The 18,831-nt window shown below is 42.7% G+C and overlaps 2 protein-coding genes across 9 annotated transcripts in view; both read right to left on the minus strand.

The window, feature by feature from the left end:
• LOC310837761 (uncharacterized protein) overlaps window positions 1-18,831 on the minus strand; it is a 166,720-nt gene that overhangs the window by 122,631 nt on the left and 25,258 nt on the right. The gene's annotated exons all lie outside the window — the stretch shown is intronic.
• Window positions 9,873-18,831, minus strand: part of LOC310837370 (uncharacterized protein) — a 39,449-nt gene continuing 30,490 nt past the window's right edge. Inside the window, exons 2-6 of one of the 8 annotated variants that reach the window (XM_083723887.1) lie at window positions 14,508-15,895; window positions 13,623-13,748; window positions 13,034-13,096; window positions 12,307-12,399; window positions 9,873-11,494 (exon numbers count right to left, since the gene is read on the minus strand). In XM_083723887.1, the coding sequence (XP_083580013.1) occupies window positions 9,948-11,494; window positions 12,307-12,399; window positions 13,034-13,096; window positions 13,623-13,748; window positions 14,508-14,622 (1,944 nt within the window). In that variant the 5' untranslated portion in view covers window positions 14,623-15,895 and the 3' untranslated portion in view covers window positions 9,873-9,947. Of the gene's footprint in view, window positions 11,495-12,306; window positions 12,400-13,019; window positions 13,097-13,622; window positions 14,301-14,507; window positions 15,896-18,831 lie in introns of those variants that run through there. The other 7 variants (XM_083723884.1, XM_083723883.1, XM_083723886.1 and 4 more) reach the window with 7 other exon arrangements.

An 18,831-nucleotide genomic window follows, 5' to 3' on the forward strand; every position in this document is an offset into this window, starting at 1 on the left:
CAGTATAAATTGAAAGCATTCGCTGATGACTTAGTCTTGACATTACAGGAGCCAGAATCCAGTACTAAAAGAGTATTGCAGTTAATTCAAGAATTTGGTCGGGTTGCGGGATTTAAGCTGAATAAGATGAAAACTAAGGTGTTAGAGAAAAATCTAACAGAGATTGAGAAAGAGAGGTTTCAGAAGGAGACTGGATTAACATTAGTTAAGAAAGTGAAATATATGGGGGTTAATATGACTGCTAAGAATGTGAATTTATTTAAAGATAACTATGAAAAATGTTGGATGGAAGTGAAAAAGGATCTAGAGATATGGTCAAATTTGAAGTTATCATTGCTAGGCCGTATTGCTGTGATAAAGATGAATGTATTGCCAAAGATGTTGTATTTGTTTCAAACGTTGCAAATTTTGGACAAGATGGGCTGTTTCAAGAAGTGGCAGAGAGATATTTCTAGATTTGTCTGGCAGGGCAAGAAGCCCCGAATAAAATTTAAGATATTAACTGACGCTAAAGAAAGAGGGGGGTTTGCCCTGCCAGACTTGAAGCTTTATTATAAATCAGCCGCTTTTTGCTGGCTGAGAGAATGGCTGCTTCTTGAAAACACAGACATTTTGGATTAAGAGGGTTTTATTAATGTATTTGGGTGGCATGCATATCTGTGGTATGACAAGGTCAAAGCACATAAAGCGTTTAAAAACCATATTGTTAAGAAAGCACTGTTCAGTATTTGGATAAGATATAAGGATTTGCTTGAAAATAAAACTCCAAGGTGGTTGTCACCAATGGAAGCAAAGGCTCAGAAAAAACTTAATATGGAGACAAATTGGCCGAAATATTGGGAAATTTTTGAACAAGAAGGAAACAGATTAAAATTGCAGAGCTTTGACAAACTAAAAAACAAAGTACGAGACTGGCTTCATTATTATCAAATAAGGAAGGCTTATAATTTGGATAAGAAAATTGGTTTTCAGGTGGAAAAATCAAAATTGGAAACAGAATTGTTAGACCCTAAAACTAAGAATTTGTCAAGAATGTATAACTTGCTGTTGAAATGGAATACATTGGATGAAACGGTTAAATCTGCAATGATTAAATGGGCACAAGATGTTGGACATAACATTATGATGGCTGACTGGGAACAGTTATGGACCACAGGTATGAAGTTTACGGCATGTAATGCCTTAAGAGAGAATATAATGAAAATGATTTACAGGTGATACATGACACCAGTCAAGCTTGCAAAAATTTACCACTTGCCCGATAATAAATGTTGGAAATGTAAAGAGAGTGAAGGTACATTCTTTCACCTTTGGTGGACATGCCCAAAGATTAAGACCTTTTGGAAGATGATCTATAATGAAATGAAAAAGGTATTTAAATATACCTTCCAGAAGAAACCAGAGGCCTTTCTCCTGGACATGGTCAGCCAATTGGTGCGAAAGGAGGATAGAACTTTTTTTATGTATGCCACAACAGCAGCAAGAATGCTCATCGCAAAGGGGGAAATATTAAAGGAAATAGAACAATTTGGTGAAGTGGCAGGATTTAAATTAAATAAGACAAAAACGAAAATGATAGGAAAAAACGTGGACCCAAAGATAATTGAAACAATCCAACAACAATCGCAGATAGAGATGGTCAAAAAAGTCAAATATCTCGGCATCTGGTTAACACCCAAAAATATAGATTTATTCAAAAATAACTACGAGCCGATGTGGAGGGAAATAAAGAAAGATTTAGAGAAATGGGGAGGGCTAAAATTGTCATTCTGGGGAAGGATTAATGTAATCAAGATGAATGTTTTTTCAAGGTTGATGTTTCTATTCCAGACCATCCCTATAATTAAAGGGAGTCGAATCTTTAAGGAATGGCAAAGGATAGTCTCAAGATTCATATGGCAGGGCAAAAAACCCAGAATTCAGTTCAAATTACTGACAGATGTAAAGGAAAGAGGGGGCTTTGCCCTGCCGGATCTGAAACTGTACTATGAGGCATCATGCCTATGTTGGATAAAAGAATGGGTAAAATTGGTGAATACGGAGCTGCTCGACTTAGAGGGCTTCGATAATAGATTCGGCTGGCACGCGTATTTATGGAAGAACAAAAGGAAAGTGCACAAGGGGTTTGCAAATCACATTTTTAGAGGGCCGCTAATCGAAGTCTGGGAAAGGTATCAAAATCTGTTAGAGCCGAAAACACCACATTGGCTTTCACCTCTCGAAGTAATGAGTATAAAAACCATTAATATGAGAAGCAATTGGGCAACTTATGATCAGCTACTAACTAAGCTTGAAGGGAAATGGAAGCTAAAACCGTATGAGCAAATAAAGGAACATGTTTACGATTGGCTACATCACTATCAGGTGAATCAGATGCTTAGTAAAGATATCAAAGAAAGAGGTTATGCTGATAAAGACTCAAAATTCCAGACAGAAATAATAAATAATAAAGTGAAAATTATATCTAAGATATACAGGATGTTGTTGGACTGGAATTTAGGTGATGAGGAAGTCAAATCGGTGATGACCCACTGGTCAAGGGATATAGGTCATAGTATACAGTTTGAGGATTGGGAGAAACTTTGGAAGGAGGGGGTAAAATTTACGGCGTGTACTTCGATAAGGGAAAATGTCATGAAGATGTTTTATAGGTGGTACTTGACACCCATGAAATTATCAAAAATGTATAAGGTGGATAATAAGTGCTGGAGATGTAAAGACATAGAGGGCTCCTTCTACCATATGTGGTGGGAGTGCAGAAGGGTGAAACAATTTTGGGAGAAAGTACACACTGAATTGAAGAAGATATTAAAGTACACGTTCATAAAGAAACCAGAAATCTTCCTTCTAGGGATATTAGGACAAGAGATAAAAAAGGAAGATCGCAGATTGGTATACTATGCGGTTACGGCAGCAAGGGTAGTATTAGCCCAGAAGTGGAAACTACGGGAAACTCCAACGGTGGAGGAGTGGAGATCTAAGTTGTCGGATTACGCAGAGTTGGATAGATTAACAAGAAAAGTAAGATACATAAGAGACCAAGTGTTCACCAAAGATTGGGAAAAGTATGTAGATTATCTGGAATGTATTAGTGAAGGACAAATAACGCTAAAGGGATTTAGAGACGCACTGTGAAAGACTAAGAGTTATTGTACAAAGCAAACAGGAATTAGGAATCGGCATAATGACAATATAAGTAATGAAACGTGTAACCTTATTTATTGCTTCGAATGATTTACGGACAGGCTGAAGGAAGTCCCGCAAGAGATGACTATGTTATATGGATGATATGGAAATGATAATTGTTGTTTATTATTTTTAATTTTTTTTTCTGTGTATTTTTTATTTTTTTGTATTTGTGTGTTACCTTGTATTCTTTTTGGAAATAACCAATAAAAAAGAATGATAAAAAAATAAATAAAAATGCTCATCGCAAAGTATTGGAAAACACAAGATCTACCCACCCGGGAAGAATGGCAGATGAAGGTGATGGAGTTTATGGAACTGGCTGAGATGACTGGCACAATCCGAGAGCAAGGAGAAGAGTCAGTGGAAGCAGAGTGGAAGAAATTTAAAGTTTATCTTCAGAAATATTGTAAAATTAAGGAATGTTAGAAAGATGTTGGGGGGGAAATTATGTGGTTCTTGAAGAAAAGATATAAAGAATCAAGTAAAAATGAATTGGTGAAAGAAGAGAATGCAATATTATAGTATATTAAGATAAATTATTAAGTTAAAAACAAAGTTGGAAAGGATTTGCTGGAATATTTAATTCAATTAGAATACAAAAATGGGAGGTGTGAGGAGGTCAAGGAAGTAAGTGAATGAAAATAATGTGATGTAAAGGTTTGATTTGTTTTTTTTCCTTTTTCTGTATTTTCTTTTTTTGATGATGTTTGCTTTTTTTATGTATTGTCTTTTTTCCCCCTTTTTCGATTGTTATCTATATCTTCTTATTTTTTTGTAACCTTTAAAAAATCTTTATAAAAAAAAATCAGTGGTGCTGTGAGCTTCTTTCGCTTCTTTCATTTAAATCAACGAAAACACACAGAAACATGGAATGTACGTCCTCAAAAACCTGAGCTGTTGCCTAGAGTGTGTGTTCCTGCCCCCAGCAGTTACTTCCTGGCCTTGAGTCCCTTCCTGTTGTCTACGGGGGCCGCTAATGGAATCTCTCTGTTTGGCTTTCTGCTCTGTGACACGAAGGGCACGCCTGGTTGTAGGGGAAGGAGGGGACTCCAGTATACTAGAGACATCGTGTCACTTGGCTACTGTGATATTTCTAACACAACAGACTCCTGTCTCTGTTCAGGGCTGGAGCACCTGCTATCTTGCTCCTGTTGTTCCACTATTTCCCAGCTCCTTCCTTCCTTCTGGGGTGTATCCCATCTAAAACCACCACAAATCTAGGTCCATACTCCCTTCCTCTTCCCCCTCTCAGAAGCCTATTGGAGTGCCGGTCTCCACCACTCTTGCTCATCTCGTCTCTGAAAACAGACCAAAGGATGGCCTAATATGGTCACACTCTTATCTAAGGAAGCATGTTGTGTGGAAAAACAGGGACAGGCCTGAGCATCATGTGCTGCTTCTGAATTCCTTCAAGTTTCTGGCTGGTGCTCTTGAATATGAGAAGGTGCCCTTCCATGGACCTGGGGTCAGATCCTGCAAAACAGTTATTGAAAGAGGGCCAGTATTCATTGCTTTTGTTTAGTAGCAGTTGGGTAATTTGATTGTAGTTGGTAATGATGCATTTCCTTTCTTTCCTCCAGGTGTGTCCCACCTTTTCCTTGTAACTTCTAGATGGATTAAAGCATGATATTTGAGCATTATTATGGGGGTCAGAGTAATACATTCTGTTAAATGTGTGCTGTTGTAGTTCCCTTTCCCTGGAAAGGTGGAATATAATCACGTTTCCTATAAATGCACATGCACAAAAACACATGCATACTCAGAAATAATAAAATTCCTCGCTTATAAACCCCTGGACGAGGAAGCAACACCTTGAAGCAACATTCCAACATATTGTTAGTTACAAGCAGGCCCACTAATTCAGATTAACACCATCCGCTTCTGTCTGTCTATCTGTATAGAATAAGTAAAAATGCTATATTCTTAATCATATTGGATTATCTTTTTTAAAAAAGGAAGGGGGAGATTGAGTTCTCCTAGGTGTTTTCACTTTGAAAATCTTAACGCACCTCTAGTCATGCAAGGTACAGATAGGTAGCCATGTTGGTCTGCCATAGTCAAAACAAAAAATTCCTTCCAGTAGCACCTTAAAGACCAACTAAGTTGGTTCTAGGTATGAGCTTTCATGTGCATGCACACTTCTTCAGATACACTGAAACAGAAGTCACCAGACCCTTCTATATAGTGAGAAGGTGGGGAGGGGTATTACTCAGAAGGGTGGTGGGAATGGGTGATTGGCAGATAGCTGTGATGAGCCTGTTGACGACTCTTAACGACTGCAATGGGTCTTACAGGAAAAAGCAAGGGGTGAGAAGGTGAAAAATGGCTTTGTCATGTATAATGAGATAAGAATCCAATGTCTTTGTTCAGACCAGGTCTCTCCATGGTTTTAAGTTTGGTAATAAGTTGCAGTTCAGCAGCATGACATTCTATACAAGATCTCAAAGTAGCTGTTCTATTACAAAGGAATTTCAGAAATAGACTGGAAAGAGAAACTGCCTTTTAAAAAAATACAGTGGTACCTCAGGTTACAGACGCTTCAGGTTACAGACATTGCTAACTCAGAAATAGTACCTCAGGTTAAGAACTTAGCTTCAGGATGAGAACAGAAATTGTGTGGTGGCAGCAGCGGGAGGCCCCATTAGCTAAAGTGGTACCTCAGGTTAAGAACAGTTTCAGGTTAAGAACGGATCTCCAGAACAAATTAAGTTCTTAACCCGAGGTACCACTGTAGTTGTTTATTCAATCTTGAATATTTAGATGCAGGATGATAAAAAGTACAAAAATGCAGATACTATAGACGTTAATAGTTTAAGGAATAAATTCACAATAAACAATCCCTGTGTACCTGTGTGTGAATATGGGGAGAGAGAAAGGAGGGGAGGAAAGTGTATCTGAAGGAATGGCTTGTGGTCTCAAGGAATCTGCTGATATGACATTCACCATTTACTCAGAAGCCGTATGTGGTTCAAGTGGATTAACAAGGTCTCTGGATTTATACCAGAATTGGAATTAATGTGCCACTGATTCGGTACCGCCATCTCCACAGGGACATAACCATTTTTTGTGTGGAATTCGTTGGAATTGTCCCTCATGTACAACCGAAGGCAGTATATTCAATCTTGCCAAAGTAAATGTGTGTCCATATTTTATAATTGCTAAGTTATGCAGATAGGGTGCAGGAGAGTCAAAATGGGTATATCTCTGCTGCTGATGTTTTTCCTACCGCAACCTTGGGCAGTAGGAATGTTGTCCCAATGTTGTCCTTCCAGCGTGGTTCAGGGCAGACCTGAAGTCACAAGATTAAGTTCTCCTCAACTCAGCTCCCCCCCCCATCCCACTTCCAGATAAACAACAGGCCTCTGCTTTCAGTTGATTAACCTTTCTTCCTTTGTCTTAGACGGGAAGGGTTTTTCTCTCCAAGTATTCGGGGACCACTGCTTTCCACGTGCCCTTGTGAAATTCCTCTCACCTCCATGGTAGCATTTTGCTGTTTAGCCAATGTCCTTCCTCTTAAAAATAGGTTGTATGTCAACACCTTCTTAAACCCACACTCTTTTTTTGGTGGTGGTGGGGTTAAGCTCTAGTTTCCCAACGACATCGGTCAAAACAACAAGGTTCTCCCCACCTTGACTCCTTTCAAACCACACACAGCTTTAAATCTTATTTTAAATGTCGAAGTACACAGTACATCGAACCATCCACACTTGTAATTCTGCAAACTTTGTGTTTGGAGAGGCATGCCAAATCATAAACTTAGGGACTTCCAGTAACATGCAGCTGGATAGTGCAAAGTTCTAGTGTCCACGTCTCCTCCAGTGCACGCCATTACTTAATGCCAATTAAAATCCAATTATAAGGAGAACCTCCACTTTTGATGGTGGTCCAAGGGGCTTGCATCATGGCAAAGGTGATGACCCAACTCCTCCATCTGCCCCCATGCTGATCTGCACAGGAGTGAGCTGTTGAGGTGACTGGGGGTCAGCCTGCTCTCTCGTACCCCAGGAGGTTTCCAGGAATGTTTAAACCCTTTTGTTCCCTACCCCTTCATTTATGCCTCCCTCCAAGGTCGAGAGAGCTGCCGCCATAGTGCAAGACCAGAACCGGAAACTCCAGGTCTAAGAATAATACAAATGTAGGGTTGGAAGGGACCACAAGAATCATCTAGTCCAGGGGTAAAGGTAAAGGTAAAGGGACCCCTGACCGTTAAGTCTAGTCGCGGATGACTCTGGGGTTGCAGCGCTCATCTTGCTTTACTGGCCAAGGGAGCCGGCGTACAGCTTCCGGGTCATGTGGCCAGCATGACTAAGCCGCTTCTGGCGAACCAGAGCAGTGCATGGAAACGCCGTTTACCTTCCCGCCAGAGCAGTACCTATTTATCTACTTGCACTTTGATGTGCTTTCGAACTGCTAGGTTGGCAGGAGCAGGGACCGAGCAACGGGAGCTCACCCCGTCACGGGGATTCGAACCGCCAACCTTCTGATTGGCAAGCCCTAGGCTCTGTGGATTAGACCACAACACCACCCGCGTCCCAGTCCAGGGGTAGTCAACCTTTTTATACTTAAGAAGAAGAAGAAGAGTTTGGATTTGATATCCCGCCTTTCACTCCCTTTAAGGAGTCTCAAAGCGGCTAACATTCTCCTTTCCCTTCCTCCCCCACAACAAACACTCTGTGAGGTGAGTGGGGCTGAGAGACTTCAACGAAGTGTGACTGGCCCAAGGTCACCCAGCAGCTGCATGTGGAGGAGCGGAGACACGAACCCGGTTCCCCAGATTACGAGACTACCGCTCTTAACCACTACACCACACTGGCTCTCGCCAGTAATGCATCTTTCTTGATGGTAAAATTTCCTTACCGCCCACCAGGACTTGATGGAAGGAGGATTCAGAACCTCCTACTGCCCAGTTAGAATCCTGAAATGCCCACTAGTGGGTGGTAGGGACCAGGTCGACAATCCCTGATCTACTCCAACCCCCTGCAATGCAGGAAAAACAACCAGGAAGTAATTGTAATCTCTGTATTTACGTGGATTTAAATGAAAGAAATGGAAGAAGCTCTCCACACCACTGATTTCACAACAGCGGTGCTCTAATTATTATTATTTTTTAATTTTTATTATATTTTCCATGCTTATTACAGAACTGGAAAAAAAATATTACAAAAAGACAATACCGATAAAGAGTACAAATTAAGAAGGGGGGGAGGAAAAGATAACTTACACTATCTATTGTTATTATTAAGATGAAGAATAAGACATAAATCTGAGATTGCAATTTCATGTTACAAAAAAATAATAATCTCATTATCATTAAACCCAGCCTTCCATTTATTCCTTTGTTCTTTCTACATAACTTTACTGCCATACCAAAATACTATTTTTTATATTATTTTTACACAGTTTAGTAATATTTATATAAGCAATTAATAAAGACTGCCGAGATCACTCAAAAGTAGCTATAGATTTCAACATGGTATAGTTTTGTTTAAGATATATTCTAAAGGCCTCCCATTTTGATACAAATTCAGCTCTCGGTTTATATTTTTTTGAATATCTGAGTCTGATCCCCAACAGATATGCCTCTGGCTTTTTTATTACAGTGGTACCTCAGGTTACAGACGCTTCAGGTTACAGACGCTTCAGGTTACAGACGCTTCAGGTTACAGACCTCGCTAACCCAGAAATAGTACCTTGGGTTAAGAACTTTGCCTCAGGATGAGAGCAGAAATCACACGGTGGCAGCGGGAGGCCCCATTAGCTAAAGTGGTACCTCGGGTTAAGAACAATTTCAGGTTAAGAACGGACCTCCAGAACGAATTAAGTTCTTAACCCAAGGGACCACTGTAAAGGAAATTCTTAACATTTTTTTCTAATTCTGAATGGATTTCCTCACAAAATTTCTTTATTTTGCTACATTGCCACCATATATGATACAGTGAGCCTGTTTGATCTCCACATCTCCAACAGTTACTTTTGGCTCCTTTGTACGTTTTGGCTAATTTCCATGGAGTTAAATACCACCGGTGCTGCATTTTTAAAAAATTTTCCCTTATGGCATAGCACGTGGTAAATTTCCAATTATTCTTCCACAGATTTTCCCATTGGGACATTGTTATAACATACCCAAAGTCTTGAGACCACTTTATCGCGACTGATGTAACTTCTTCCTCCTCAACTTCCCAGTGGAGGAGACGATAAGCTTTAGAGTTTTACTTTTTGAGTTTATTACATTGGATTCAAAACTTGAGGTTTCCTTGGTGAACTCTTTTTTTCTACTTTAAATTTTTGAATAATTGATAATATTGGAACCAATCTGTAATAATATCTCTTAATTCCTCAAAACTTTTAAGTTTCAGTTTGTTATCTTCTTTTAAAATTATTTTATAAGTAGGCCAATTTCACAACATATTTTTTTCCTTCACCGCTGTGGCCTCTGCTTGGAGAGGCCCACCACGGGATTTTAGGCTCCAACCGATCTTTGTATTTCTCCCAAACTTTAAGAAGTGATCTCCTTACAATATGATTTGAAAAATCTGTGTGTATTTTTGCCTTTCCATAAATTCAATAAGCGTGCTAACCCCAACGGTTATTATGTCCTTCCAAATCCAATAAACTTATATCTTGCAAATTAGCGGTGCTCTAATTAAACTGCTTTCCTCATTACAAGAATCTAAATACTACCCCCTCTTGATTCACTTATGCAAAATGAGTTGTGAAATCTGACCAAATCTTTTCCCACATTCCTAGCATAATATGGTTTATCCCATGTGAGTTCTTTTATGAGAAGTAAGCGTAGATCCATGTGCAAATCTCTTTCCACACTCCAAACATTTATATGGTTTCTCCCTTGTGTGTGTTCTTTTATGAGAAGTAAGGTTACCACTGTGAGCAAATCTCTTTCCACACTCCAAACATTTATATGGTTTCTCCCCTGTGTGTGTTCTTTTATGAGAAGTAAGGTTAGCACGGTGAGCAAATCTCTTTCCACACTCCAAACATTTATGTGGTTTCTCCCCTGTGTGAATTCTTTGGTGCGATGTAAGGCTTGTGCTGTAAATGAAGTTCTTTCCACACTCAAAACAGGTATATGGTTTCACCCCTGTGTGAATTCTTTGATGACATTTAAGCTGTGAGCTTTGAGTGAAGCTCTTTCCACACTCAACACATGCATATGGTGTTTCACCTCTGTGAATTTTTTGATGTATATGAAGGCTCGCATCATGCCGGAAGCTCTTTCCACACTCAAAGCACTTATATGGCTTCTCTTCTGAATGTATTCTGCGATGGCTAACAAGGTGTGTGCAGTTACTAAAGCTCTTTCCACATGTCTCACATTTATATGGTTTTTCCCCTGTATGGATTCGCTCATGCACAGTAAGGTGTGAACTCTGACTGAAGCTCTTCCCACACTCAAAGCATTTATACGGCTTCTCACCAGTGTGAGTTCTCTTATGTGAACTAAGGTGTGATCTATGACTGAAGCTCTTTCCACATTCCAAGCATTTATATGGTTTCTCCCCTGTGTGGGTTCTCTTATGTGAAGTAAGGGTAGCACTCTGAGCAAAGCTCCTTCCGCACTCCGTACATTTATAAGATTTCTCTCCTGTGTGAATTCTGTGGTGCAATATAAGACTTGAGCCTTGAGCGAAGCTCATTCCGCACTCCAAACATTTATACGGCTTCTTCCCTGTGTGGATTTTTTGATGTGATGCAAGGCTTGAGCTGTGACGGAAGGGCTTTCCACAGTCCAAACAGGTATACGGTTTCTCCCCTGTGTGAAGTTTTTGATGTTCTGTAAGGTTTCTCCTGCAACTGAAGCTCTTTCCACACTCAGAGCACCTATGTGGTTTCTCCATGCTGTGGACTTTGTAATGTCTTTTAAGGTATGAGTGGCGATTGAAACCCTTTCCACATTCTAGGCATTTGTATGATTCCTGTCCTGCGTGATTTTTTTCATGTGATTTTAGGCCTGAGCTGTCACTGAAGCTCTTTCCACACACCAAGCATTTACACGGTTTCTCCTCTGTGTGGATTCTGCAGTGTGAATTGAACCTAGATTTACTTTGGAATGTTTTGCCACATAAAGGTCTCTCATTTGTTCTCTTCCCCTTCTGATGTTTTTTCTGGACTGGGATTCGATGGCCGTTATCAGTCTGCATTAGAAGGCCTTCATACCTCCTATTTTCTTCTTGGTTTTCCTCTTGTGGTCTTGTTTCCTCTTGATCTTGAAAGGTCTTTCCTTTGACTTCATTCTTGGTTCTTTCTGATGAGACCCGAGAACAACGACTGTCGTGTTCATCACCTGCTAAAGTTAAGGGAAGATGACAATTAAAAATGTAATCCAAATCACCATCCTAGTGAGACTTTCTGTAACATCTGATGATGATGATGGTGATTTTATTATTTATACCCTGCCCATCTGGCTGGGTTTCCTCAGCCACAGCATATATAAAACATCAAACTGCCCAATACAGGACTGCCTTCAGATGTCTTCTAAAAGCTACATAGTTCTTTATCTGCTTGACATCTGAAGGGTGCCACCACTGAGCAGGCCCACTGCCTAGTTCCCTGTAACTTCACTTCTGGCAATCAGGGAACCAGAGCTGGACCTCAGTGTCTGGGGTTAGAGATGCTCCTTCAGGTCTACAGGGTCAAGACTGTTTAGAGCTTTAAAGATCAGCACCAACACTTTGAATGATGCTGAGAAACAAACTCTGAGCCGATGTAGATCCTTTAAGACCAGTGTTATATGCTCCTGGCAACTGCTCCCAGTCACCAGTTGAGCTGCCGCTTTCTGGATTAATTGTAGTTTCCGAGTCACTTTCAAAGGCAGCCCCACCTAGAGCACATTGTAGCAATCCAAGCGGGAGATAACCATAGCATGTACCACTGTGTGCAGGTAGGGTCTCAGCCTGTGTACCAGATGGAGCTGGTAGACAGCAGCCCCCAAATCCTGGCAATGCCCAAGTCACCATTAGAAAACATTCATTTCCTGCCTATCCTTAATCTCTGCCGGTCCAGAGCTCTGGCCCTGCAGCCCTCCTTGTTTTCTTGCCAGGGGAGCTTCCTCACCCCCAACATCTCCCCAGGCCCCCCTCTCCATTCCCTGGAACTCACCAGATCCCACTGCAGATCCTGGGAGGGAACATTCAAAGGCTGTAGGAGACAGCCTGACCAGGTCAACCGTCCATCTTCCCCCTTCCATCCTCGCTAGGTTTGCAGAGTAATAAGTAAGTAAGTAAGTAAGTAAGTAAGTAAATAAATAAATAAATAAATAAAATTAAATTTTATTTATTCCCCCTTCTTCCTGGTTCAGAAAACTGGGCTCAATACAGCTAACAACAAATTTAAAACACTTAATTGATGCATCAAAAAACAGCATAAAATACAGTATAAAATGTGAATAACAATAAATTCAGAATTCAAAAATCAATTTAGGTGGAAATCCATCCACCTAAACATTAGATGATCACCAGGGCTAGCTGGCTAAGTTAGTCCTATTTGGGCCAGCGAGGAGACGAGGGGAGAATTAGCAGTGGGATTCCAGAGCGGGTAATCTTCATAAAAAGGGAAGGGGGAGGGAAGGAAGGGGAATAAAAGATCAGGCTAAGTTCAAATTGAAAGCCAGGTGCAATAGCTCTGTCTTACAGGCCCGGCGGAAGGAAGTTAAATCCTGCAGGGCCCTGGTCTCATGGGACGGAGCATTCCACCGGGTCGGAGCCATCACTAAGAAGGCCCTGGCCCTGGTGGAGGATAATCTGACTTCCTTAGGGCCCGGGACCTCTAAACTATGATTATTCATGGACCTTAAGGTCTTCTGCGGGGCATACCAGGAGAGGCATACCAGGAGAATCAGACTCTTTCATCCTCCCTGAGGAGCTCAGAAGGCAAAACAAGCGGAATTTTCCTGGGACGGAAAAAGAAGCAAAGGAAGTCTCAGCAGCCCTGCAGGGAATTCTCCTGCCCTAGATATTCTCCTGCCGCTGGACATCCCCTCTGCAACAGTCCCCAACAGTTTTTAAACATGTTTTTGTGATTCCAAATTAATCTGCCTGCTTCCTCTATCTTTCCTAAGGCCGGCATGGTACGCTCAGTAGTGACCTGAAAGTATATCCCGTTGAACTCAGTGGAGCTTACATATGAGTAAATCTGCAATGGACTGCTGTGCATATTCTCCCTCTTCTGACACACAGAAACCCATTGGTCCTCTTCCCCTCCCTTCTTCCAGTCAAGACCTCCTTGCCTTTTCTCCCCCCTGAGTCTTTTCTGCTCACTTGGGGGGGTGTCCCTCCCCGTCCATCCATCCTCCCCCCCCAACCCCCTGTAACTCAGGCAGAAGCAAAGGGAGCCTGCAGGGATTTATCTTGCCACAGAATTTCCTTATTTCCACTCCCCAAACCTCCATGCCCCCAACTCCATTCCCTGCCACTCACCAGATCTCTCTGAGTGTCCTGGAGGGGAACGGTCAGAGGTTGGGGGAGGCAGCCGGACCAGATCAACCATCCATCTTCCCCCTTCCATCCTTGCTAGGTTCGCAGGATCTGCCTCTTCCATCCGTCCTGAGGAGCTCTGAAGATGCAGGTTCGAGGGAGGGAGGGAGGGAGGGAGGGAGGGAGAAGCAAAGGCAGCCTCAGAGGCCCTGCAGCCATTTTCCCACCCAACATATTTTCCTGGTGAAAGATAAGCCTGCCTAGGTGTGGGCACCCACTTGCAGTTTCCTTGATAAAAGAGGAGAGTCCCCACTCCTGGACCCCACCATGTGAGGAAAGTGGAGTCACGCCTGAAAGAGGATCTTCTACCCACCATCATTAAAAACATTCCTTTTTTGGCTTCCTTTCCTCTGCCAGCCTGGAGCTGTGACAGGGCTGACCCCCCCCCACTTCCTCCCCCCCCCCCCCAGCCCTACTTTAAGGGAAGGGGCTGTAGCTCAAGAGCGGAGCATCTCCTCAGCAGGCAGAAAGCCCCCGATCCAAGACCCCCCCTTTTGGTCTAATCCTGCCCTCTCTACTCGACCCCTTTCTTTCCAAAACATCCATGCCTCTCTCCTCCTCTCCCCAGAGCCATCCTGCCCCCTTTCCTTTGGGGGGGGGATTCCTACCCCACCCTAAAACTCCCTCCCCCCCCGCCTCGCCTTCTTGCCTTGCTCTCCTCCTGGGGCGCCCCTGCAGCCCTCGAGGTCCTTTGCTCTTTCGGGGCTCAAATGTGGGGTGTGCAGCCCCATGCATGCTCCTCTCCCGGAGGGCTTCTCTCCTGCAAAGGAGCTGCTCTGGAACAGAAGCCCCCTCCCCCCCCAAAAATAGATATCCCTCTTTTCCTACCTGGCAAAAGGCACAGTTTTCCGCGCTGCAGACTCTCCTCCCTCGCAGCTTGTCGCATGTGACAAACGGAGTAGGAAGTGACGCTTTTCCTCTCCCCCAGGAAGTCTAGCGGCATAATATAATCGCTGCCTTTAACTCTTGAAGAGCCAGTATCCCCCTTCACCCTTGTTATGTACTGAATTGAATAGGATCCAAACTACAGTCTGATTGGTCCTAGAACAATAGGATTCAGAATGCAGCAGTCTGATTGGTCTTAGAACAATGCAGCAGTATGATTGGTTGGCAGGAACCACCCAATCATGCTCCAGATAGAAGTGAATCCACAACCTGATTGGCTTACAGTAGAATTCCAGAATTAGCCAATCATGGGCAGCCCATTGTGTAAATAATGTATATAAAGCAGATACTTTGAGGGGACTTTCATTCATTCCTCCTCCGCACTATGAGCTGAATAAAGAGCATGAAATCACTTTGCGACTCTGAGTATATTTCAACCCTCCACCCCCACCCCAAACTGTAAGGTGTTGGGGACATTGCAGATTCTGCTTCTTTGTACCCCATAAAATAGGGTTGCTACCTTTCTTCTGGCGAATTACAGGGCGGTTGGGGGGTGATTCCTCCCACCCCCCAATGTGTTGCTGAACCGACTTCGAAGCAATCCATTACAATCTGTCGCAGCCCAACACAAGGCCCCATCTTCCATTTCTCTCCCATCATCATCATTCCAACAATTTCCTCCATCGCCTCTCCAACCATTTCATTTGTTCAACAGAACTTTCCCTCCGGTTGACAGAAGAGAATCCTTTGAAACCCAGCTTGGAGTGTAGAATGACTTTCCCCAGTCTTCAGGTTAAATATGCTATAAAGGCTGTCAATTTAGCGTGCTTCCTAACCAAGTTGGATTTGTGAAAGTTTTATTTATGGCTGAGTAATACATGCACTTTATTGGTAACTGTTGGGCTGATTATATTTATTTTCTCACCTAATCTTGTTTTCAGTTAATAAATAGGTTCTCAAATTGTATTTCTGTTCTATTCAAAACAATAGCTCAGCTCTTGCCAAGTTTCTATCACCTGTATGCTTTTATTTAAAAGAAATGTTTCCATTTTATTTACTGCATTCCAGCTCAGCCCCTGGCCTCTCAAGATCTTCCCTCCAAAACTTCGGAGGGGCTCCTCTCCACTCCCCCTGTTCGCCCCCCATGGCTTTTCTCACCTCTGCAGGTTTGCCAGCTATGCCCCCTTTTGGACAGAGGTGACTTGGCAACTGAACTCCAGGCTCTGGCAAGTTCCAGGCTGAATAATCGCAATGTCTTCTATATGGGGCTTCCCTGAAAGATGACTCAGAAACTTCCATGGGTCCAGATTACTGGCTGGGGTTAATTCCAACTCTGGTATAAATCCTGCGACCTTGTTAATCCACTTGAACCACATATGGCTTCTGAGTAAATGGTGAATGTCATATCCTTGAGACCACAAGCCATTCCTTCAGATACACTTTCCTCCCCTCCTTCCTCTCTCCCCATATTCACACACAGGTACACAGGGATTGTTTATTGTGAATTTATTCCTTAAACCATTAATGTCTATAGTATCTGCATTTTTGTACTTTTTATCATGCTCCATATATATATATTCTACATTGAATAAACAACTACAGTGGTACCTCGGGTTAAGAACTTAATTTGTTCTGGAGGTCCGTTCTTAACCTGAAACTGTTCTTAACCTGAGGTACCACTTTAGCTAATGGGGCCTCCCGCTGCTGCCGCCACACAATTTCCGTTCTCATCCTGAAGCTAAGTTCTTAACCTGAGGTACTATTTCTGACTTAGCGGAGTCTGTAACCTGAAGCGTCTGTAACCCGAGGTACCACTGTATTTTTTTTAAAGGCAGTTATCTTCACTTTCTTCCTAAAATGGAGCTGTTTACTGCTTTAATTCTGCCCTGTTCCAAAAGTTTCCATTAGAGCTTTCAGGAAAGCTATGAAGAATTTGCATGACTAGAAGTGCATTAAGATTTTCAAAGTGAAAACACTTAGGGGAACTCAATTTCCCCCTTCCCTTTTTTTAAAAAAGATAAACCAATATGGTTAAGAATATAGCATTTTTACTTATTCTATACAGATAGATAGACAGAAGCGGATGGTGTTAATCTGAATTAGTGGGCCTGCTTGTAACTAACAATATGTTGGAATGTTGCTTCAAGGCGTTGCTTCCTCCTCCAGGGGTTTATAAGCGAGGAATTTTATTATTTCTGAGTATGCATGTGTTTTTGTGCATGTGCATTTAGAGGTATACCTGATTATATTCCACCTTTCCACTGAAAGGTAATTACAACAGCACACATGTAACAGAATGTATTACTCTGACCCCCATGATAATTCTCAAATATCATGCTTTAATCCATCTAGAAGTTACAAGGAAAAGGTGGGACACACCTGGAGGAAAGAAAGGAAATGCCTCATTACCAACTACTGTACAATCAAATTACCCAACTGCTACAAAACAAAAGCAATGAATCCTGGCCCTCTTTCAATGACTGTTTTGCAGGATCTGACACAAGGTCCATGGAAGGGCACCAGCCAGAAACCTGAAGGAATTCAGAAGCAGCACATGATGCTCAGGCCTGTCCCTGCTTTTCCACACAACATGCTTCCTTAGATAAGAGTGTGACCATATTAGCCCATTCTTTGGTCTGTTTTCAGAGACGAGATGAGCAAGAGTGGTGGAGACCACCACTCCAATAGGCTTCAGAGAGGGGGAAGAGGAAGGGAGTATGGACCTAGATTTGTGGTGGTTTTAGATGGGACACACCCCAGAAGAAGGAAGGAGCTGGGAAATAGTGGAACAACAGGAGCAAGATAGCAGGTGCTCCAGCCCTGAATAGAGACAGGAGTCTGTTGTGTTAGAAATATCACAGCAGCCAAGTGACACGATGTCTCTAGTATACTGGAGTCCCCTCCTTCCCCTACAACCAGGTGTCCCCTTCATGTCACAGAGCAGTAAACGCCATTTACCTTCCCACCGGAGCGGTACATATTTATCTACTTCCATTTTGATGTGCTTCCGAACTGCTAGGTTGGCAGAAGCAGGGACTGAGCAACGGGAGCTCACGCCGTCGCGGGGATTCGAACCACCGACCTTCTGATCGGAAAGCCCTAGGGTCTGTGGATTAGACCACAGCGCCACCCACGTCCCAGTACAGGGGTAGTCAACCTTTTTATACTTAACGCCCACTAATGCCTTTTTCTTGATGGTAAAATTTCCTTACCGCCCACCAGGACTTGATGGAAGAAGGATTCAGAACCCCCTACCGCCCAGTTAGAATCCTGAAATGCCCACTAGTGTGCGGTAGGGACCAGGTCGACAATCCCTGATCTAGACCAACTCCCTGCAATGCAGGAAAAACAACCCGACCTCTGCTGAAAAACCTAAAATAATGAAGGAGAGTTCCCCACCTTCCAAGGTAGCTCATCTCACTTGCAGTCAGAAATTTCTTCCTAAAGCTTAGGATTAGATGTATTTTTACTCCTTGCATAATTACAGATGCAGGAAGAGTCGGAAAGCCAGGAAGTACCGTATTTTACTCTCTATAACACGCACCCGACCATAACACGCACATAGTTTTTAGAGGAGGAAAATAAGAAAAAAAATATTCTAACAAAACAGTGGATGTATGATTTTTGTGGTTCATGCTGAGGCCACAGACATGTGATCTGACAGTGAGTTTGGAGTAGCCCAATGCTAAAATCCTGAGGATCCATGTGGATCCATGCTTTGTAACCACATTTCTGCACCCCAGGCAACAGTGGGTGCGGGATTTTTTTGGTGCAAGCTGTAGCCATGGACATGCTATGTGATCTGATGGTGAATTTGGGGTGACCCAGTGCAAAAATCCTGAGGATCCATGTGGATCCGTGCTTTGTAACCACGTTTTAAGTGGGGAGGGAAGGAAAAGCACTCAAGGGACAAGGAGCACGCATGGGGTGTGTGGAGAAGGATGCTGCTAATAATGCTATTTAGCAAGCTGAGTGGGGAGGAGAGAGGGACAGAGAGCCTGCTTGCTTTAAAGGAGCCAACCTCTCCCGCTTTGCTCCTTTAAAGCAAGCAGGCTCTCTGTCCCTCTCTCCTCTCCACTCAGCGGCGGAACCATGGATCCTCTGCTCACGACTGCAGCAGATCCCCCCCGCCACCCGTAGGCATTCGCTCCATAACACGTACAGACATTTCCCCTTACCTTCTAGGAGGAAAAAAGTGAGTGTTATGGTGCAAAAAATACGGTAATTGTAATCTCTGTATTTACATAGATTTAAGTGAAAGAAGTTT

Source organism: Podarcis gaigeae, assembly GCF_964106915.1.
Source record: "Podarcis gaigeae genome assembly, chromosome: 2".
Taxonomy (NCBI): domain Eukaryota; kingdom Metazoa; phylum Chordata; class Lepidosauria; order Squamata; family Lacertidae; genus Podarcis; species Podarcis gaigeae.